General features: G+C 37.9%; 1 protein-coding gene across 6 annotated transcripts in view; it reads right to left on the bottom strand.

Annotated features, from left to right (window-relative positions):
- LOC129436771 (RNA binding protein fox-1 homolog 3-like) overlaps positions 1 to 25,124 on the bottom strand; it is a 304,205-nt gene that overhangs the window by 82,159 nt on the left and 196,922 nt on the right. For 4 of the 6 annotated variants that reach the window (XM_073865022.1, XM_073865024.1, XM_073865020.1 and 1 more), the window contains exon 3: positions 23,348 to 23,457. In XM_073865022.1, coding sequence (XP_073721123.1) covers positions 23,348 to 23,457 — 110 coding nt within the window. Of the gene's footprint in view, positions 1 to 5,142; positions 5,317 to 19,294; positions 19,511 to 23,347; positions 23,458 to 25,124 lie in introns of those variants that run through there. The other 2 variants (XM_073865025.1, XM_073865023.1) reach the window with 2 other exon arrangements.

The following is a 25,124-nucleotide window of genomic DNA, read 5'->3' on the forward strand; positions in this document are numbered from 1 at the left end:
GATCCAGTGACCAGTTTCAAGTCCTGTGCCTGTATTTGTGTCTCAATCACATGATCACATTGCTACCTCACTGTCAGGTCCATTAGCAGCTGTGATACATGCAGTACAGTTTCCACAGTCTTGAGCTCCTGCTGAGAGAGAGAAGTCTCCTGAGAGTCACAAGACGCGAACACTACACTAACCTGAAGATATCTACACACTGATACACAGATACTGATGGGATGCTACGTTCAGCTAGAAGTTACAGTCATACTGTCATTTTATAAATGTTGTTTGTTATGCGTCTACTAAAAATAATGAACATGACTGGTGTTTGAGGGAGGGGTCTTATAAACCATATAACTATTGCATAAAAATCTGAACTAGGAGAAAGAGAATTCAATTCAATTCAATTTTATTTATATAGCGCTTTTCACAATTTGGTAATTGCACAACATAATACACAATAGCACAAGCAGCTAAATTTGCTGCGGCTATAAATCAACATTAAAGCAAATGTATTACTAATGTAACGTATAGAAGTTAAGCCCAAGAAGGCTGCCTCCCCGGGTTGAAAAACCCCCTAGGAGAAAAAAAACTCCAGATTTTTTAGCCGAGGAAGTAAAAAAAGTCCTAGGAGGGAAAAACCCTAGGGTATATATATATATACATACATACATACATACATACATACATACATACATACATACATACATACATACATACATACATACATACATACATACATACATACATACATACATACATACATACATACATACATACATATATATATATACATTGAAACGGATATGGAGATTAAGCGGAGATTAAGAAGGTTCTGCCGGTGGTCATTGAGAGAGATGTTATACTGTGACTTATATATTTTGGTCTTGGTCTGATTTATCCTTATTTTATCCTTTATCTAGCACCTTACTTTAATGTCACCTGACAGTGTGTTATTATTGTGATAAAACCAGCTGGGAGACCAGCCAACCCACCAGCTGACCCACCAGCATGACCAGCTTTACTATCTTAAAGGAATAATCCACTTTCATAAAAAAACGAAAATTTACTCACCCCCATATCATCTAAGATGTTGATGTCTTTTTTGTTAATTTGAGAAGAATTAAATTTTTTTGTGAAAAACATTCCAGGATTTTTCTCCATACTGTATAGTGAACTTTAGTGGACCTCAACAGTTTGCAGTTTCAATACAGCATCAAAGGCTCTGAACGATCCCAACAGAGACATCTAGCGAAACGATTGTTATTTTAACCAATACATAAATAAATAAAAATAAGTACTTTTAAACCACAATAGGGGTGCACCGATATAACGGCCGATGATGCTTACTATGTTTCTCAATGAATTATGGTGAAATGCCGCTACATCCGAAAGCCAGAGGGCGCTCTCGTGCAAAAAACTTAATATGCATTACAGATGAAGAACCATATACACGCAGCTATGACACACAGCTGCAGGAAATGTCTTAAGGATATATTTATATTGCTGTACAATAATTCAAGCCTTTTCAGGTATTTTTATAATAATACAGAATATGTATAATGATTATGTTTGACGACTGTTGCTTTTTCAAATGCATGTTATAAACGACTCAAACTAACAGTGATTTCAGATCGATAAGGACTTACTGATCAAAAGTCGTAGTACATGAAATAGCTGTGAATAATATCCGCTGTGCAATTCAGAATAGTTATCGGCGCACCCCTAAACCACAACTTTTCATCTTGCACGAGCCATGTGAAGCTCCAGCGCAATCTTATGTATTATATAATAATATTGAAAGGTCACGCATTACATATGTGAAATGAACACTTTAAACAATAAACTGACACAAAGACATTAATTAGTATCATACATCATCCATGACCTTTCCTCGAGATTACATAATACGTAAGGTCGCACTGCTGCATCACACGGCTTGTGCAAAATGAAAAGTTGTGGTTTTAAAAGTACATATTTTTATTTTTTGGTGAAAATTATGAGGGTTTTGCTAGATAAGACCCTTATGCCTCGGTTGGGATCATTTATGGCGCTTTTCCATTGCATAGTTCGGGTCAGGTCGGGTCAGTTCACTTCACTTTGGCTTGGTTAGCTTTTCCATCGAGTTTATGGTGTTTTCCATTGCATAGTACCCCACGGTTTAGGTCAGGTCAGCTTACCTCACTTGAGGTTAGCTTTTCCATCGAGTTTAGTAACACTTCGCAGTGGGAGGGATTGTAGGCGTGTCGTTATATATGTGCTGCCTACTGCTGTAACATCATACAAGTGAGAGTGTCATTGTACATTCCCAAACATTTATTTATTTCTCAGTCCGCCACAAAATTTAAATTGACCACCACAAATAGATGTTTGCACATCGTGTTTATCACTACCTCTGTCTCACATGACAGTTTCTGTACAAACACTCGACGCGCTCCGCTGAACCTCATTTAAGTTTTATTTTAGCATATATGTGGAAATGCGTGCCGCTGGTAGTGACGATTCTCTCAGACCAATCTGTGACCTACAGTGTTTTCGCATCACATTTTGGTATCAGCTCGAGTCGCTTGGAACCCCAACCAAGGTGGTCCAAAACAAGTATTGGGTACTATGTACTGCACTCAGTGAAAATGCCCCAAAAGTAAGCGGACCCAAACTGTGGGGTACTATGCAATGGAAAAGCGCCATTAGAGCCCTTTGAAGCTGCATTGAAACAATAAACTGTTGAGGTCCACTATATGGAGAAAAATCCTGAAATGTTTCCCCAAAAAACTTTATTTCTTCTCGAAAGACACAAAGAAAGACATAAATATATTGGATGACATGTGGGTGAGTAAATGATCAGGATTTTTCATGAAAGTGGAGTAATCCTTTAACCCAGTGGTTCTCAAACTGGGGGCCGCGAGATGGTGCCAGGGGGGCCTCAGTTTAATGACATTTTATAAAATACATGAATTTATCATGAATTCTGTGTAATTAAACCTAAAAAAATGAGGCTACTAACCAAAAGCACTACTTTAATATGTTTTTTGTAATTAAAATGTTGAGTTTTAGAAATGTAATACATATTCTTTGGGGGGCCGCGAAGGAATGCGCCGTACACAAGGGGGGCCGCATGCTGAAAAAGTTTGAGAACCACTGCTTAACCAGCTATGCCAGGCTGGGAGGACCATCATAAACCAGCTAAGCCAAGCTTCCAGTCTGACCTGCTAAAAAGTGTCCAAAACCTCTCTTAATCCAGCCTGTCACACCAGCATACCCAGCTAAAACCAAACTGGAAACCAGCTAAAACCAGCTTAGGCCAGTTTTAAAAGGTCTTTTCAGTAGATTGGAAGCAGCAATATGAGAAAAACATTTCACACAGCTGCAAATGACATGAAAGTAAAGTTTCATTAGTGATTTCAGGAAAGTGTTCATCTCTTGTGATTGAAGTCTTCATCATGTGAAGTATAAGAGCACAAGTCATGATGAACACTAAATACTACCTCTACTCTCCAGACGAGACCATTTACAATCACATACAGACACCCAGAGTAAAACTACAAACTCCCATCCAATCTCTGATCCTAAAGATTTCTATACATCACACAGTGTTTTCAGCCAAGCAACAACAAGACAACAACAATAATCTTCAGCTCATTCTAAAGAGGCTCAATAAAGTGTGAATGAATATTTATTTCTTTCATTTTCCCCCGCTCTTCTCATTTTTCATATTTAAATCGCATTACATTTATGAAACGTATCAATAATTCAGCGATACACACAACAGCGCTGTATTTGAATATGAGATCAATTAAGAGCATAAACGCACGCACACACATGAATGATGTCTCTGGAGGAATGAATGCCCTGATTCTTCACAGGGCGACCCAGCATCAGGACCTCATGTGTGTGTGTGTGTGTGTGTGTGTGTGTGTGTGTGTGTGTGTGTGTGTGTGTGTGTGTGTGTGTGTGTGTGTGTGTGTGTGAACAGATGGGGGGAGGAGTGAAGTCTTATCCTGGTGTCTATGAGAGATTTAAGGGTAGGACACTGAATGCTCTCATCTCTTTTATTGCTCTCCGGTGTCTCACTGGTATATCACTCCATCACAAACCCTCAAAATTCACACAAATACACAAAAAAAAAATATATATATATTTTTTTTTTCTTTTCAAGTTGATATATGTTTACAAAAAATCATTGCGTTTTATACTAAAAACGTCTGAATTGTGGTATCAATACATTATAATGTAATCATGAGTGAATAATAAACCTCAACAACGTGACCACGAAGTTGCATTTACAATACAAATAAAAGGAATGAAGATGAATTATTCATTCATCATGTTTGATTATGTGACAAGACATCATGAAACCAGTAAAGATCTGTGAGAAATGATCAAATACAGGCCTATTGACTACAATAAATCTTACGCACAAAGTAATTCATGTTCATTAAGACGACAACTTCAACATATGCTAATATTGATGGTTATGACCTAAATATTTCTGTCTTATACAAAATGAAATTAAAATATAATACTGAACGATTAACGACAAATGATGAATAACTCTCTGTCACCAGTCATGACAAATTAGTCGAAAGCTTTGAAATGATCTGCTTGTAAGATCAATATCAATTCAGTCAGATGCTCATACAAAAACATTTATGTGTGCTAATACATTATAAACATAAAAGTACGCTTTCCTTTAATTATTACAAATAAACAATAAATTAAATGTCTAAAATGTATTAAGTTAACTTCAGACAATGAGCGCAGGAAAAAAATCATGAATAATTCATGAGCGAATCTGCATATGCTAATATCGCTAATAATGATCTATAATGAGTTCTGTGCCACACATGCATGTCAAATATAACTCAGTCTAGCTGTTAAATGTGAAAAATGACATCACAATCAAATTTCGTATTTCACACCAAAATCCAATGAACTTCTAAGCTCATCTATTCTTACTATAACACAAAAAACCCGTAAGACGGGTCACAATCAGATTTTACATAAAGACTAAACTACAAATGTCAACAATGAAAGTGAATCAGTGCTGAGTCAATGTCAAATAAAACAGCACTGACTCAGGTCAGAGGTCAGGGGTCACAAACTACATGCTGACGGATGATTTCGAGAGGAGTAAAAGTAAATGAAAAAAGATCTTACCTCGGGCAGGTAAAGGTACGCAGGTGGACAGTGAAGTGAATGTGGCAGCACACCACAGCCTGACAGCAACATACACGCTGAGTTTGCCATGAGCCCAAATTCACCAGAGAGAGAAAGAGAGCGAGAGACTCTTACTGCCTTTATCTCTGTCCTACTGGAGACTAAATGAACCCTCCCAATGGTCTACGCTCAATCTCTCTCTCTCTCTCTCTCTCTCTCTCTCTGAAAGCAATAAAGATCATCTAAACATTCACATACAGAAGTAGGAGGAGTCATGAGGGTGGAGGAGGGATGCGCGAGTGCCTGAAACAGCACCGCATGTGTGCTTTAATTGCCCACTACCCCCTTTAGAGCGTAACACTGCCAAAACCCTTTCAAAACATATTCAAGGACACACACACACACACAATCTAAAGCTTTATGTACAAAATTGAGTTAGTCTTACTATGCAGATTACATTTTATTTTAAAATCAAACAAGAGAGATAATTAATTACATTTTGTATAAAAAAAGGTTTTATTGGAGCAGTAACATCTGTTTTCATTGGCAGAGTATTTTCATATTTAAACACATTTTCCCCAAACTCCCATTAATGTAAGAAAATAAACACTATTAGAGTAAAGCAATGATAAAGAAAAGGATAGTTAAACTGTATGTATTCATTATAGTAGTTTTACTAGCTTTATTTACGCTTATTTAAGTAATTGTATATGTCATGTTTTACAGTAAAAATCTTGCTTTACGGTAATATGAATAATGATTATGGAAAATTAAAACATCTTAACAAGCACTTACAGCATGCTTGCTAAAGCCTTAACCCCAATTCATAGCATTCTAATTTAAAGTTATTTCACAGGCAAACAGCATCCTGCTTCTTTACAAATGAAAAAAATCTAGTGTTAATAGACGGTTAACAACATAAACAAACGGCTTTCGTGGAACAGACGTAACTTATGGTAAACTCTGCAAAGAACCATTCAACATCCTTTTGCAGTAGTTTATTTCTGATCAAAATAAATAACAAGTAGATTACCTTCTAAATCATAGCTAAAGCGTACCAAAAACTACACTGAGTTACTGTGTAAAATGTGTACTATATAATCTAATACAATCTTAACTACAGCCGGCTGCCAAACCTCTCTTCACATAGCGTTAGGGGTGTAACAATTAACCGTGCAAATGCGCGTTTTCTCAATGAACGCATTTGAATGAATTACGGTGAAATCCAGGCACATCCGAACGCCAGGGGGCGCTCCCGTGCAGAAACTCCCTTTGTACCACAGAAGAAGTAGCATTACGAATGCTATTCCAGGAAGTGTCTACAGGAATATTTATATCGCTGTTCTTCAAATTGTTTCAGGTATTTTCATGATAGTAAAAAATATTTTAAATGATTTTGTTTAACGAGTGTTGCTTTTTTAAATGCACGTTATAAACGACTCCGACTCGTCATGATTTTAGATTGATAAGGACTTCCTACTGACCAAATGCCGTAGTACACGCACAAGCTGTGCATGAAACAAAGAATCGCAGCCTTGCGATTCAGAATCGATTTCAGACAGGCATTTTTAATGGGACACATGGTTGAATCGTTACATCCCTACATAGCGTTGGTCCATGATCGTCGTCTCCCCTCATCTTTAGGAAACCAAAACATTTATTTAGGGCTGCAACGATTAATCGTGCAAATGTGCGTTTTCTCAATTAATGAATTTTAATGAATTACGGTGAAATCCCGGGACTTCCCAAAGCCAGAGGGCGCTCTCGTGCAGAAACTCCCTTCGTGCCACAGAAGAAGTATCATTACAAAACGCTATTCCAGGAAATATCTAGAATAATACTTATATCGCTGTTCTTCAAATTGTTTCAGGTATTTTTCATGATAATAAAAAATATTTTGAATGATTTTGTTTAACGAGTGTTGCTTTTTTAAATGCACGTTATAGACTACTCAGACTCATGATGATTTCGTAGTACACGAACAAGCTGTGCATGAAACACAGAATCGATTCAAAATCGATTCTGAATCGATTTCAGAGGCATTTTTAATGGGACACGCAATTAATCGTTGCTGACCTACATTTTTTTTATGAGTTAATTATTCCATTTATTCTAGCCGCGACGCCGTAGGTTCCGCGACGGTTTTCATTTATACTTTTGCGTCGTTGTCTGCGTCGAGTTGCAAACACACGAGAGGGGTTCTGGTGGACCAATCACAGCGCTTGCAATCCGTGTAGAACTGACGCGCTGTTCAAAATTTTGTGAGGTGCACGTCAGGCTACGCACAGGCTACAGATAACTTAGACGACGACATAGAGATTACGCGCAACTATAAATCGGGCTTAATTTTTTAGGTACAAATGATTGTTTTCTACCCAAGGCTTTTAATGGTTTTCTGTGCACAGATAAATATGGGAGTGTGAGAGAGACTGATGTTGAGTAGTGTGTTAAGAGTATGAAGTGGCCACATCTCTCCCATGAGCTTTAATAAAACATGCGCTCACACACACACACAAGCCCATGTGCACCAATCAGTGTGTGTGTGTGTGTCAAAAACAGATGTTCTGTGTACAGCAGCCATCACACATGCATGCACTAATGTGATTTCACTCCAAATTACATCACTGAAATGCACACACACACACACACACACACACACACACACACACACACACACACACACACACACACACACACACACACACACACACATACTTGCGCACATGCAGACTACTGACAGTGTCTGATGATGTTACTTATGTCAACGGAGTCACGAGAATGACTTTACACAGACCTACAACGATACAGACACATACAACTTATTATAGAGACATCATTCACCTGAGACATCACAGAGAGAGGCAGACAGAGAGAGAGAGAGAGAGAGAGAGAGAGAGACAGAGAGAGATACAGAGAGAGAGACAGAGAGAGAGAGAGAGAGAGAGAGAGAGAGAGAGAGAGAGAGAGAGAGAGAGAGAGAGAGAGAGAGAGAGAGAGAGAGAGAGAGAGAGAGACAGAGACAGAGAGAGATACAGAGAGAGAGAGAGAGAGACACACACACACAAGGGTTGTAGCGTAACACATTACAGCACCTGCAAACACTTTTGTTTGTGTAAACAATAGGCCGGTAAAATCTTTAATCTCAGTGGTTCTTATGAAAGTGTTTAATTTAATTGAAATCATTTTAAAGCTGTGGATTTATGTTCTTTTGTAATCGGCTATTATACTTTAAATTAATTTGATATGCAATTTTAATAAAGGCGCTGAATGAGTGCTTTAAATCAAATGAGTGATGTTTCTTTTATTTTATAATTGAACTTTTGTTTACTGGTGCACTGTGTAACCCAGACCTCATCTCTCGAAGTTTATAACGTAAGGAATAATTGAAGACGGGCAGTTAAATTATTAGAAAATAGGTCATAATGCAGCAGTATTTAAAAATAATACAAACTGGAGTCAATCCTTCTACTTATACCACAGTTCCCATAGACATTGTTCTGGTGTTTATTTTAAGACATTTGATAGGTCAGGTGTGCGTTTATCGAAAAATAATCTATACCCGTTGAACATTTCTCAACCAATCAGAATAAAGCATTCAACAGCTCTGTGGTATAATGATAATATTACATATTGTTTAAACGGAATATATTTACACCACCGGTAAACACTTATTCGTTATATTTTTCACATTTCAGAATAATAGTAAACTACTAATGACGGAATCTGCGAACTTTTATTGCTTTGTGGAGATTTTTTGGAAAAATCTGCGGAATGATTTTAAATGTTTTAAAAGATATTAGAGAATTTAAGCTGTAAATATAACAAAATTGCATCTAAAATAATAACTTTTTAAAGGCTTACAAATGAATCATTACATCCGTGGAATTTCTCAGGCGTGGATTTAGTTTATGCCTGCTAATGACATATTAGGTTGGGATTCATAAGCATTCAAAACTATATTCAGAAGTTGCTTTGATTTAGGTCTGCGCTAGTCACGATTTTCAGAATAAGAGAACAAAATAACATTTTAGTCGCATAACATCGGTTGATTGAAACACCGTAATTTTAGCATTTATAAAAAAAACTCTAAAGTTTTTTGCGCAAATCTGACAACACCATTATAATGCTGCGTTTACACCAATGTAAAGTCAATGTGAAGACACGTTGACACGCGTCTGGAGGTCCCACGGCGCGGAAGATACGTTTCCGCCTCATTACTGCATCTAGCTCGCGCGAAATGAGTGTTGTGCGCGGTACACGCAAATGGTGCTTTTTGTGCATTTTGCGGTTGAGGCGAATTTGCGGCTGACGCCCGAGTTGAAAAATTTTAACTTTGGCGGAATTTCGCGCTGTGTTAACCAATCAGGAGCCTGCTTGCTGCTGTGGTGGCAGCCCCGCCCGAAGTCACTCATTCAACCAACGCTTGATATTGTTCGTAAGCAGTCACACGGAGCTATACGACACAAGTTGTTATTTCTATAGAGACAGGAATAAAAAGGACCTCGCTTGGAAGAGTGTCAGTGAGGACATTGGGCAACCTGGTAAGTTGTAATACACACTTCACTTTTGAGTCACGTGACGTTTATCGACCCGCGCCGTTTATTTCCCCCCTATAGTAAGGTGACCAAATACAAACCGGTAACTCTCTTGATAAATGCACAATCAACATCAGTCATCTTGCAAACAAACAACCGCATAGCACTTGCCCCTCCCACAAGAAGCGGATTTTGCCTCTGACGCACGTCAAATTATTGCTTTTTTCGCGCATCTACTCCGTTCTACACGCGCGAATGCATTCAAACTGTTCAAGCGGCAAACTAGACGCGGTAGATGCGATTTTGATGCAAACTCAGCATAAAGAATCTATATTTTCAGAATACAGCAGAGACATCTGATGATCACATTTTCTTTTCTAGACTAGCAAACATCCACAGGGAAACATTACAACATGACAACACACATGTACACAAGTTACTTTCTAAAGCCAGATCAAGAAATCACCATGTATATCAGAGACAAACTTTACAAAGTTTTTTAGAAACTTTACAAACAGCAATCCAACGCTTCAGTGTCCAACAAGCTCATGTCAAGCCCTATTTTTAGAGGTTGTTTCTTCTTTATGGGCAACAAACATTAAATTTTAATGCGCACCCAGGAAAGAGCGAGTGATTGCTTTAAAAGAAACACATTGTGCTGGAGAGACCACAGCCGTCTGCTTCACTATATTAGTGCGGAGATCTCTTAAAGGTCTCTATAGGAACTCTCATAAAGTTTTCATAAAAGTGTTTTATTAGCACAATTATATTTTCCTCTTCACACAAACCTGCGGACATTATTACAGGGAAATTTAGTAACTTTTTACTAATAAGGACCATGCACCTAAAATGTCTGATAAATTCATGTAAAGTATAACTACACCTGTACACAAACACTGTCCATTACTTTAACCTACTGTATTAGCTTTGGCAATTGTAAGAACTTGACTATTGGAAACATTTAATTTCCAGTGAGATAAATGAAACAGAAACAAAATCAATCTTCATTTTAAATTCCAGACTCACTGTTATAGTAAATTGGCAAAATGACATTCATAAGCAACATTTATTTGGCATCACTGAAGTCAGGGGTTGGTGGTTTGTGCAAACGTCCAACACACCGAGCTCTGAGTTTTTTTTAAAGTCCCCCTGTAGTTGATACATTTATTCTTCAAAACTCATATTTGAGCATCAAAACAGCATGTGTAAAAGTTTTTTCCTGTGACAGTAATTACTTTATACTTTAAAATAGCTTGAATGTAACTCTACACTCTTGCCTCTTGTATATGCAGATCTATTAATATGCAAATAATTATCTACTCAATCACACCAGATCAGACCATAGATATATATGTACATAGATTTGACATTTGGCATTTGCAGGCACATAACTGATAAGTCCAGTTTCACACAGGGATATTGCGATGACAGAATTTTCCCACCAGTTAATCAGCGTGTGACAAACAAGTATTACAGGGTGGGAGGGGCTTATAAATGTGCATGCAGTCATGCACATTATACAATTGCTTAAATGCAGCGCTTGCGTACACTGCATTAAATCGCTTATGAATGCACATGCAATGCAAGGGAAACAATTGTTTAATTAAGTGTTTAAGCCAGTGTGCCAGTGCACAAAACCATATCGCTTATATTAAACATTTTATATGTATATTATAACAAAACGAGTAAGCACGCGGCTTTTACAATCGTCAATGTCAGTCAGCTCACCTCGCACACTCTGACAGTAATAAATCAATTCTGACACCTGCTGCTCTGTGATGTGACGCGCATTCAGATCGCACTGAAATTAGGTAGCAGACAAATTCAGTTTTTAGGGTCTGCTCTCTCTAACAAAACTAATTGATTTAATTACAAGAAAATATCAAAACGACAGTGAAAGGCTAAAGCACCGTCTATCACCGGTTACACCAACTATCGCAACGGTAGAGGCGTCAAGCGCGAGTGATTTCAATGTTAGGTCAATGTAAAGACGCGTTGACATGCGTCTGGAGGTCTCGCGCAGCGAATGAGGTGGTTAGCACGACGTGGTAGACGCAATTCCGCCTCATTCGTGCGTCTAGTTCACACGAATTGAGCGCTACTGCGGGAAACACGCAAGTTGAAAAATCAAAACTTTGGCAGAAAAAATGCGCCGTGTTAACCAATCAAGAGCTTGCTCTAGTAGTGACGTGATTACAGGAAGCAGGCGTAGTCGCAGAAGCCCCTCCCATGACACGAAATTCCATGTGAATGTCTTGATGACTAGAATTTCATGCGCGAATGAAGCGAGTACATTTAAAATGTTCAAACGTCCAACTGCCTCTGGTGTGAACGCGTCTGGTGTGAACCTGCAGTAAAACAGATGTTAACAGGTTTGAGATCACAGCGATTAGCAATTAGCCACGCAACTTAACTTTGAACAATCCAATCAGTTCTCAATAGACAAATTCAAGTCCAGCCCTCCCTTATTTCATTTCATAAGCCGATTTCACTCGGATATACGGCACCACGAGGAACATAAGACAATCGCTACTTCCGTTTCATGGCGACTTTAAGTGCAACTTTATGGAGAAAATACTCAGCAATGGCGATGAATGCACAAAGCAACAAAGACATATAAATAGCAATAAAAAATTGATTGCTACTACAGGGGAACTTTAAAAACAGGTTGATCTCAGATTCTCTTCTCATATACAGATATCCGGATTTAAAGACAAATCTGTCCAGGTGGATATTTAGTACTTTAATAAACAGACCACGGCACATCGTATCCCAGAAGATCTTCTTCAACTAGAAACTGCTAATACATAAGGCAGCAAATACATCCCAGCACTAAATGACGATGGAGATAGATCGGTGGTTTAAATGTTACAAAATAACTCAAATTCACAACACAACCGAATACACAGAGCACAAAAAATATCTGATCATGCAATACTACTGCATTTAAAGGGATAGTTCACCCCAAAATGAAAATTCGTCATCATTTTCTCATCCTAACCATTGACTTCCATAGTAGGAAAAACAATTACAGTAAATGAAATTCAATGGGTACTGTCAACTGCGTACTTACCATAATTTATCACAATATCTTCTTCATCATTTATCGCAATACTTTCATAATATTTGTTATCCTACTATGGAAGTCAATGGTTAGGATGAGAAAATGTTGAGAAGATGATGTGTTACAACAAATATTTTATACAACAAACAGCAGCAGTGACTCTATCATGATGCACCCCAGATATTTTTCAGGCTGCAGACAATTGCGTTTGTGTCCCTCTTAATAAACTTCGTCAGTGTAAAAAGGCGAGACGCGTCCTCCATCTCTCTCAGTAAAAAATAACACACTCTCTCTGTGACCTTCTGCTCTCGGACACAAAACACACATTCATCTCCGCCTCGCACGCGCCCTTTGATTAGTACCATAAACTCTCCAAAAATTGGTCAATATCCCATAACACTAATGTCAGTCTGTGCTCACATTTTACAGCCCTTTAACACACACGCGCGCACACTCGGCACATCACCGCAAGGGCTTTACTGGCCCCCGGTGAGACCATATAAACCAGATTAAACACTTTTACGACTCTTAATGGTGAAGAGATTTTAAAGGAAAACACAGCCGGAAGGCCGACACATACATGACATCATATCTGAAGACCTTTCTCTTTACTCCATCTACTGTATAAGAATAATACAATACAATATGCTGTAACTGATCGGCAGTCTTGAAAGCTCTCATCCAATCAGATTGGAGAGATATACCAACAATATGTCTGGTTCTCCAATCTGATTGGATAAGAGCTTTCATCAGGGTTCCCACACCTTAGTTAACTTTAAATTCAAGGACCTTTTAAGAACTTTCCAGGTCCAATACCCTCAAATTCAAGGACTAAATGTGGAGACACATTTCGTGTCACCTTTTAAGATACATTGTTACAGTTCCCTTTTGAAGGAACTTGCGCTGCGTCACTGCAGTGACACTTTGGGGACGCCTCCAGGTGTAAGTGCGTCTTAATGTGTATATCAAATTCAACCAATGGTGAGCCTTAACAACAAAGACAGGGTGACGCAGGAGCCAGGAAGTATATCGCTATCTGAAATATTGCCAAAGACGGCATTACAGGGACGCAGAAAGTATGGCAAGGAAGACGCAGCGTCTTGTTCCCTTCTCAGGGAACAACAGTTACATATGTAACCAGAGACGTTTTTAAACACAACTATGCAAAAAAGCATTTTGGTATGAATCAACATTCGCATACAGAAGATTTAAAGCGAACAGTTTAGCACGTGTGCTTAAAAAGTCTAGAATTTTTATGATATTATCCGACGCTACACATGAAATAATATGGATTTTTTTCCAGAAAAACTATTTGCATAAAATAGATTCAAGCACTTTCAATGACCTGTATCTATGTATGTATTTTTTCAAAAACTTCCCCCAGATTCACAAAAATTTCAAGGATTTCAAATGACCCGTGGAAACCCTGTTTCAAGATGTCATCATCATTAGTAAATGTCATTATTTATTTTACACATGTAGACATTGAAGTCTATTGCCGTTAGTGGTTGTAGTGTTTGTGTCGAGTTAAGGTGTGTTAGTGGACAGCACGTGCAGTCCATCACAGATGGTCTTCACGATAAATCTCTGCTGATATATCAAACGCGGGTCGATGTTATCTGTCCCCGCGGGGCGGCCGAGAGCCGTACTGACCGCAACGCTGACCGCCACACACCAAGACGAGCAATGACTGAGAAACTAAAGGCATTCGTACGGACGTGATGTGCTGACACACGTGAAACTCTGTCACAGTTGTGTAGAGACGCTCTGGACCGGTGCGGTTTGCCGGATCTAATGATGGCAGGTGAATTTCCGCACGCAACTCGATGCTCTCGAGCCGTGATTCCCCCCCGAGCGGTCCTCTCTGTGGACATGTTTATGAAAATCTCGTGGTTAGCGGTTAATCAATATGAAGCAGGTGACGTCCCTGCTGTTATGAACAGAATGTGAGGCGAGCCTCTGGTCAGATCGTCCCGCAATCTCACGTCTCACCGTCCTGAAGGGAGGAATTATACGACTCCACTAACAACAAGCCATATGTTACAATTCTGAAGGATTAATGGTTTTTAACCCCGCCTCTGCGAAGCATGCTGGTGAAGAGTGTAATGTCTCTCTCTTTCTCTCTCTCGTCCATTACCATCATGCCTTGGTTCACAGTGAAGTCCCTGTTGTCTTCAATTATTCATTATTTTCAGAGCAGGACACAAAAACCATTGCCCCTCTTTCTCTCTCTCTCAAGTCTGACCTCATGTTTTGTCTCAGTCATTTCTCAATCACAGCTCATTCAGAGAGATTAATGCTGGTGTGTGTGTGTGTCAGAGAGAGAGAGAGAGAGAAAGAGAGAGAGAGAGAGCAGCAGGGGACAAAGAGCCCAAGGTGTCACTCTCAAAACGAACATCTGTTTCCTGAATAAATATTCAAATGAGGAGTGAACGCAAGGAATTCCCATACTGCATTGCAGCTTTGAGAGACAGACAGACAGACACCTCACACATGTATACTCTTCACCATGTGCATCACATTTCAGCGCATGTCTCCAATAACAAACAAATACACACATATTTGGTAACAATTTGTCTTATTATGTCTTTATACAGAATTACAATGGTAGTACGGTAAATTATATCTTATAAATTATATTGCATATGTAAAAGATATGGACGTAGTGTCCGAGACGTCACCCATAGGTTTGTGAAGAGCTTTTTTGACGCCAATAGTTGGCGGTGTCTGCCGTCGCCATCTTGGCATCGCGTCACTGTGCATCACTTAACGAAAATGGGTAAAGAGGTGGGATGTGGGTAAAGCTGACATGAGTGGTTGCTGAAACCACACCCGCCTAGCTCGATTCTAGTGACAGCAGTGTCAGTTTACCCGTCAGTGGCCACGCCCTTAATTATGCAGAACTTTAAGGCATAATATAATTAAATGGATGAATTACAAAAAAAATCGCCCCCCTCACAGTTGTCATGAAGGGCAAAAGTAGATATTTGGAGCAAAAATACTTTTGTACCAGACTGTAAACTTTCTGTTTCTGCTGTAAAGTTGGGCATTTTAACATTGGGGTCTATGGGAATTGACCCTTTTTGAGTCAGTCAATGAATTGCGGTTAAAATGACTTCTGTATTGGCTTCACGATAGAGATCGAAAGGTTGCCCCTTGATTATTACATCCAACTTACCCTAAACAAAACCCTAATCCTAACCCCTAGTGTTGGGGAAGCTACTTTGAAACTGTTGTTAGATAAGCTATGAGAAACTTATCGGTAAAAGTAGTAAAACTACAGGCAAGCTACCCATCTGAAAAAGAAGTTAGCTACACTACAAGTTACTATTAAAAAGTAGCTAGCTGTCGGAGCCGATGGTATAGTGGGCACGGACATGTAGTGTGTTCGCACTTTTGGCGATCTGAGTTCGATTACGACTCGTGGTCATTTGCCGATCCCATACTCGTCTCTCATCCCTGTACTTTCCTTAAATAAAAACATTTAAAAGTAGCTAGCTACATTAAAACAAGTAATTACAAGTAACCGAATAATTGAGTGCATTTACATGCACAGAATAAGCGGATAACTAGCAAGAATCTGCTTTTTAAAGAAAACCGATTTAATGCGCTTACATGCAAATCAATAAACCGGCTATGCAGACAACTGCGATTTGAAGATTTGTCAGGTTTCTCGCATACAGTGACGTCACCGCCTATAGCACGTTATATTTGTTTAAAAAGTTGTATCTCTTCTCATGTCTGCTGAACCTGTAAATGTAACATGAGCTTTCATTTTCACAGTTTCCAACTGCTTTAGTCCAGCGGAGACATTTATGCGTTACTTTGTGCTTACTTCCGCGTCTGACGTCTAGCTTTCACCGCAGAGACATGCGCACATGGACAAAACCGTGAGAAAGCTGGTTAAGGTGTTTACATGCCACGTGAAATTGTGATAATGAGCATAAATCTGTGCCGATCGGTTTTTGCTGTTTATGGGCTTTCCCCCAATAAAAGAAAATCGTTTTACACGTTTACATGACCCTACGTGATATCCATTTATTAAGCATAATCGGCATAAGACTGTGCATGTAAACGCACTCATTGTTAATGAAGAATGTTTACAAAAAAGGATTTGGGGTTTAAAACTTGTAATATAATACAATTATGATTTCAGTGTTGTTTTAGTTTGTGAACTTCAAATATTTATCTCAATGTCTGCAAAACTGGCAATGAAATAAGCATTAAAAAAATAACAAAAATGTTTTAATGGCCTATAGACACTTTTATGTCAGCTCTTTATAATACAATTTATGAATAGATATTAATAATAATTAACAAACTAAGATATATAATTAAATCATTGCCTTTTGATCTTCCATATCTGGATTTCTTTTTCTGTTTGATTGGCAGACGTTTTGCTAAAGCAGTGGCACAAACACAATGTTAGGTTCATTACAAAACTGGCAGGACAGATTGGATTTTGGTGAACCACCATAGTTTAAATGATCAATGGGAAATACAAATTCATCACTGCAATTAAAACAGAAACAGACATTTGATATAGAAGCAATAAAGTGGAAGGATTAATTTAAAATGGCTATAACTCACTTGCATCTGCTTGAAGTTTTCGACGCAGACAGACAAACCTTCGATTTGCACACATACGAATGTGTAAGCTTTGATGTTTGTTTCTTTAAGAGACGTGAACTTGGACAAATAAGGCCATGGGCAATTCATCTCTACATCTTCAGATTGTGCCCTCATGATTTACTCCAGCACAGACATAATAATAAGATGAGCATGTCGACTTTACTCCAGCACGCTCTTTACGTAATCATCAGATGATCTCCGCAAAGATACGTGACAGAACATTAAATGGCAGTAATGAACAATGTGTGTTTGTGATGTAAGAAGAGAAGAAGATGCGGTTGCACTGCTTAAATTAAGGGATTGCAAGCAAATATTTACCACAACAGATATATTTGCTACTTACTGGATAAAGCATTTAACCACTTTTAAAGCTAAACTCTTTTAAAAGTAACTGAACTACCGTCAAGCAACAAAAAAAATTATTTAGTTAGTAGCATCGCTACTTGTAGTTCTACTCCTTAACACTGCCTAACCCAAACCCTATAGTAAGTACATGTTTTTAATCATTACTACTCAGAACTTGGGTAAAATTGATGTATTACACTGTAACAGTGACACCGTAAAATAAAATGTAAACACATATTTCTATATAAAGAAATATGCAAACGGCAGATGTTGACACGCACATATGATGTATTTTAAAAGTATGACATATTTAAAAATAAATTAGAACTGTCCAATGAATAATCGTGATTAATCGCAATTAATCGCTAAATAAATAAATAAATAAATAAAAGTTTGTTTTTGCATAATATATCTGCATATATATTTTTGTATATATAAATTCACACACATGCATGTATGTATTTAAAATACATTTACATGTACATATTTATATTTTTATATAAATTATATTATATATAAATTAAAAATGTATATACATAAAAATATTAAATATTTCCTTAATTTATACATGTATGTGTGTATTTATATATACAGAATAATTACATGCAATACACAAAAAAATATATTATGCAAACACAAACTTTTATTTTGTAAGCGATAAATCGTGATTAATCTTTGACAGCCCTAAAAAAGAAAAATGTAACAAAGATTATAAAGGACTAAATGACTGGCATGATTACTGTCTCTCATTCTCTCTCTCTCTCTCTCTCTCTCTCTCTCTCTCTCACCCACACACACACACACACACACACACACTTACAGTAAATCCCCAGTGTGTTAAACTCACACAAACCGTAAAGTGCAGCACAAAGCTTTTATATGTTTTACTATAAATCACAGGACAGAAGGTTTACAGTAGATCTCTCATATACTGTAAAACAGATTTCTTTGATGTTTGCATCTTACTCCTGTGGATATCTGATCTCCAATAAACGTCTCTCGCGGTCCAAGAAAACATAACTCAGTCACATAATCTGTCAGCGAGATTCTTAACCAAAAACAAGTCAATTCAATAAAAACTCACAGTGTAAGACTCAACAAAACACATCTGAGAAACACAAGTGCTTGTGATGGACACCACTGAATCATAAAAACACTCACCAATGCTAGAAATAAATATAATCTATTTTAAATCTCAGTTTTTTTGGATGTCTTAAAAGTCAGAAAGAAATCCTTTTCTATTCCATAATCATTTTTCTATTTCAAAATGCATTTTTAAACTTATATCATGTCAATACTAGAGTTATATTATGCAATCTCAATAATATCTCAAACAGTCCTCAAATTTGCAAAACTAAAACTTATCTCATTTTAGAAGTTTATACTTCAATGCAATACAATCGGGAACTCTATTTAGCATAAACGATTGAAATCTGAGCAATACCACCATCTCCGCAGCTTTAATAAACTTTCTAGATAAAGTACCAGTCGGCACGCCAGCCTCTCTCACACGCACGTATATACATATTTTCCCTGCGCATCCATGCAGTACATGCGATGATTTTATTATACTCACCCAAAAGTACATCATCATTTCGGCTCACAGAAGCCCTCTACGCACACCTACAGTACGACTCCCTGTTTCTCGCTCTTTCTCTTAAGTTCAGGACGCCTCTTTTCTCCTCCACTTTCCTCTCGTCTCTTCGTCTCCTCCTAAATGCTCACTTTTTGGATGTTTTTGCGGTGCGAGTGGTTTATCAAATGAAGGGCCAGAACACACACACAATCTCTCGCTATATCACACTTTCATTGCGCTCTCCTCTTACAGCAGCCGCACTTTAAAACTGCTTCGGCTTTCAGAGTCTCAACCAGGATAACTGCAGCCTCCAGCAGAGAGATGGAGAGAGAGAGAGAGAGAGAGAGAGAGAGAGAGAGAGAGAGAGAAGAGAGCGAGAGAGGGGTTTTCTCTAATGACAGTATTGATGGTGGATGTGAGAGAAGAGAATCTACCCACAATCCTCTACAGATACGTCGTCTGAAACCCGACATCCACCACAGTGAAAAATGAAAATAATTTGTAAAGACGCAGAACAGCCGAGTGTTTCTTTCTATGTGCGATGTGTGTTTAAATTAAAGCAGCAAACCATGAATCTCTGTCTTATTCACACATCCTGCATGGATGAATCTCTTCTGTCAGGAATATGTTATACTCATATTTCACTCCAAAAACTAGGAACTGCTTTTTGCTGAAGGAAATCTGATGAGAAATGGGTGTGAATTGTGTTTAATTATCATGAAAAACAATGGCTTATTTTTAAGTGATACGCTACATCAGGGCTTTCAAGCTTTTTGATAGCAGGGACCTCCACATATGATGAACCGAGGGACCCCTTTCCTAAAATTCATATCTTGTATAAAGGTTTAAACTGTGTTGGGTAAATAGTAATTGTAATATTATAAAGTCAGCAAAATGTTTACAAAATTAAATATTTGTCTACACAGTAGAGGTCTTCAAGGGTTCGGGTCTAAAAGTTTTACGTGTGCTTCAGACACGCATATCAGGTATAATATTAGCGACCTCTGGTAATTTAAAATGAATGTGTTTTTGCCAAACAGACCAGAAAAGATCCAACCTATCTTGTGTATGTGCATCGAGTCCTTTTTCCGACCCGTTTTATGTTTGCCAAGAGCCTTGCGACATTGGGTGGCACTGGCTGACGGTAGGTTAATTTTGGATGAAACAGACCTGTCAATCAATTCTGAATGCACATTTTAGCGGTTAGTGGTGTCGTCATAAGATAACAAAAAAATATATATATGGAAAAGGCAGGCCAAATTGGATGCGAGGCCACCAGGGTTTCTTTCTGTCTGACCAGCCTGCACTGTAAAAATTTGCAGCATGAAGTTTAAATAACTAAGTTTTGCAAGACAATTCAACCTACTATTTAAGTTTTGGCTTAAAAAAAGTTGACATAACTTATAATATCAAGTTGAAATTGTTTAACTTAAAGGTGCTCTAAGCGAATCTGTGTAACGTTACTTTTGTTGATGTTTGAACTGTTTTCAAACAAACGGAGCGTAGCTAACTCCTCCCCCTCCCCCTCCCTAACGCGCCCAACCCCCACCCTCAAATCCTTCTAGTCGTTTATTGGCTGGAACAATTTGTTATGTTTTGTGATGGTAGGTTTGGCCACTTTGTTTTTATTGCAGTTTGTGGAGCCTAGGCTGTCTACAGAGATCGTGTTTTTTTTACAGTTTGATCAGCGGACAGGCAGCAAGCAGATAGTGAGGAGATGTTTGCTGTATGTAACAAAAAATGTTTTATGGTCTAAAACACGTGAATTCGCTTAGAGAACCTTTAATATTTTAAGTTAAAGTAACATAAAAATATATGTTGATTTGACAAAAATGCTGCATTATTTTTGTTACAGTGTGAATTTGTACATATTTTTAAAGCTTATTCGTATTAATTTATATGAAATTAATCATACAAAAACTTTACGAAACCCCAAAAACTATAACTAAACCCCACCCCTGATTTGCCCCTACCCCAAACATCACAGGGGCAAAGGCAAATCATACAAAAATGGATGAATGTGGTCATATAAATGAATACGAATTAGCCACGGCACCATCGTAAAATACGTATGAATTGCCATGAGATACCAGTGGCGGCCGGTGACACTTTTTTCGAGGCGCTCGATGCAAAGTTCGTCACAACATGCATGTAGCCCGTCGTGTGTGGTTTGTTATTTCAAAATATGTGTTCGGCGTTGAGTGAACCTATGTGCATCACGTGTCTTGTCAAAATAAGTGCCTGCTGCAGACGCGTCTAAAGGGTTTATGACAAAAGAGACGCTCACGTTGGCCAGATACTCACACAATTTCATGCGTAATCAGAGTTTAATGTTAAGTGAGTGTCTTGCGTGCATTTTATGAGTGTGAGCATCCATAAATGGTTTAGACGCGTGTGCAGTAGGCACTGATTTTGACAAAACATGTGATGCACATGGTTCGCATGACGCAACAAACACATATTTTGAAAACGCAAGCAACACACATGACACTCCCAACACTTATTTTGATTTAGCGCCCCTCAAATGAGCAGTCACGAGCCGTCACTGTGAGATAGCATTGGTCTGACTGGTGCATGTAGGGCTGCAAACTGCACACATGTCAGTGGCGTTTACATTAAGGTCCAGTCAGGTTAAAAAAAAATGCCACTGGGTGAGACAGGGGTCTAATTTTCTCAGGTTTGTCTCGGGTCGGGTCTTTCTTAAAAAATATATATATATATATATATATTTATGCATGTCAGGTTGGGGTAAAAAGTGATTCGGGTCATTTTGGGTCGGATATATTTCTTTGGAGCCACAGTAAACTTTTACTAGTTTTGCTTTGTCTTTTTTCTCTTAAAATTTTCTGGGGAAACTCAACCAAACTCAAACCAGCTTGGGGCTATTTCTGAGACTGACATCTCGATGGAGGGCCGCAGAGCAATTTTAACATAAAAAACATTTCTGTAAATATACAGTTTTTCTATTATTTAACATATAATAATACTTATAAAATATAGTTTTTATACATTATTTTAACAGTATACATATTTTTTAACCCTATCTTAAATAACTTTATATTAAAACATTGCACTAAACTAACACATTTAATTCCTGAATACATTTATTAACTATTATATATTTTTCGCAACCATGTAGTGAGTCTGTTTAGATTTATTTAGGTATTTTTTAAGTAACAATCTTTTGAACGTTTCTCCTCATCTTTCCCCTTTTCTTAACCTGGGCATGATGACTTTTTTCTCATCTGTAGTTCAATAAGTGTTGCATTACATCTCCACCTCTCCCTCACTATATGAGGTGTCGCCATTAAAGCTGTGACTTGGCATGAACTAACCCCGCCGCATCTCTTTGAGTAACAGCCGAGTAACAGATTTTCTCTAGACGAACACTCCAAAGTCCCGACAACATTAACCGATCGCATGGTGACAATTGGCATGAAGTGCAGATGAGCAAATAAAATCCGCAAACAGCCCATGGGCCGAGAGTTTGAGACCACTGCCTTAAAACCTTCTGGGGGACCCCTGTGGGTCCGGGGACACTAGTTAAAAAACCCTGCGCTACATCATTGAACAATCAGCAGATTTTAAACAGACAGAGTATCCTTTAGGACAAGATAAAGATAACATGTCTTCTCATATAGATGTGGTGGTATTTTTGTAGTGTAGTGCCATGTAGTTTACTGTTGCTGCTATAGTATAAGTGTGTCTTCTCTAAACTCTTGTATACTGATTCAATTGGGTTTGCAATGTGGCCATTTTTTCTCTAGGATCTATAATCGTATCTATACTCTAGTGTTTATACAGAGTATCTGAACTTGGAAATACAGCATTAGTACTGTAACAATAATTCATGCATTTACCTGATAAAACTTTACATACTGTGACTCGTTTTTGAAGTAAAATACAACGTACTGAAATGGAAATTACCATTACCACACAAACAAAAACAAGCACTTTAAAGCACCTCATATCCACACTGAACAGTATGTCGACGTGTGGTCTCTCCATTCACAGAGATGAAACAGAGATGAAACAAATGTTTATATTTCTCACCAGTGTGATGAACAGAGGATGTCTGATTCGCCACAGGTGATCGGCCAGGCCCGGCCCGCTGCACAGCACGTTCCCAAACACAGCTACAGCGCCGGACGTACAGAGATCACCTATCAAAAAACAAAACAACCGCACGTTTAAAGACTACAGCATATCGAAGACAAAAACATGACTAAAATATAAATGTTGTCTAGGTGTGTCTCTTAAACTTCATTCACACAGCACACTTTGGTCCCAGAACATTTCCATAAAATTGGCCAAAAGGCTTCTGTGTGAACACAAACATGTCCCGTAAATGTTCTGGGATCGCTCCACTACACTGAAAAAATGATTCATTCAATTTACTCATTTTTTTAAGGTAAATTGTTGCAATCAATTTATTTAAGCTACATTTAAACAAAAGTTTTTTTATTTTTTATTACTTTACTAATAAATAAATTGATTGCAACCACTTACCTTAAAAAAATGAGTAAATTGAATGAATCATTTTTTCAGCGTAAAGGCAACCTAGTACCATTGCCGCAACATTCACAGAAAGCATTTTGTGTGGACAAGACGCAGAAACAATGCTGTAAGGTGTGTGCCATAGTGAGGATACGTGTCTCATCGCAACAAGAAGTCCTGGTTCAGCTCTTTGACACAGCGATTTAAACACAGATCAACATTCACAACGAGAAATGTCTGCAAACTGGGGAAAAAGTGCAGGACTTTAAATACACCACGTGTCTTATGGGATCTTTACAGCATCTGTGTGAGTGCATGCACAGATTCCGGAAAATCATTGACAAACAATCCTGGACAAATCCCGGATGCATTTTCCATAATCTGGGTGTGAATAGGGATTTAAATTCACTGGGGAAAAATAAACATAGACAGTATTACATTGTAACCTGTGTATGTATAGACGGTTTCAGCAGTAACAACATAAACAAGCGGCTTTCGTGGTCATCACGTAACTTCCGGTAAACTCCACAAACAATAAATGACAACAAAGTCCTTTTAAAGTAATTTTTTTATATAACAAGCAAAATAAACAACACATAGATAACACAGGAATGCAAAACATTTGTTATTTTCGACGAGGTATTTCAGTTTCAGTAACTACTCAGACCATTAAACAAACAGAAACCGGCAGTAAAGCTCGAACCAGACGCTTATCACGTCACCGGACGTGCGCCCGATGAAACCATCTAAAATAAAGCATACAACTTTGAGCATAGTGTGGACAGTATAGATCAGATTATATATCCTATTACATTTAAAGATGCAATTTGTATTATCTGCGCCGCTAGATGGCGCCAGATCAAATCAATAACAATGATGTTGTTTAATGACGCTCTGAAGCAACATGGAATTATGGGATTAGTAGTCTTTAACTCAACCGCTGATGGCCATCAATCAGACGCGAACGAGAAATCATGTTGATGGATAAGGTAATCAAATCTTATAAATGTTGCGTTTGATGACATCGTTTATTTCATTATGTAAGTTTATATGTGATGTTCAAAACGAAATTGTTAGTCATAGATATTACAGTATTAGTCCAAATTCAATGGTTAACACAGCACAGAATTAAGTTTTCAACTTACAATCTACAATGATTTTTCACATAACTTTAATGTATTGAGAGTACAAATCTTATTGTGAAGTGTCTTAAAATGATCATTTATATTGCTGTACAATACCTTTTGATGTGCATATCGTCCGCGGGAAGACGCGCTGATTACAATCTACACACTAATGTTGTGATCAATATAATAGCATACGTTTTTTGAAG

The sequence above is a fragment of the Misgurnus anguillicaudatus genome, unplaced genomic scaffold (genome assembly GCF_027580225.2).
Source record: "Misgurnus anguillicaudatus unplaced genomic scaffold, ASM2758022v2 HiC_scaffold_29, whole genome shotgun sequence".
NCBI lineage: Eukaryota > Metazoa > Chordata > Actinopteri > Cypriniformes > Cobitidae > Misgurnus > Misgurnus anguillicaudatus.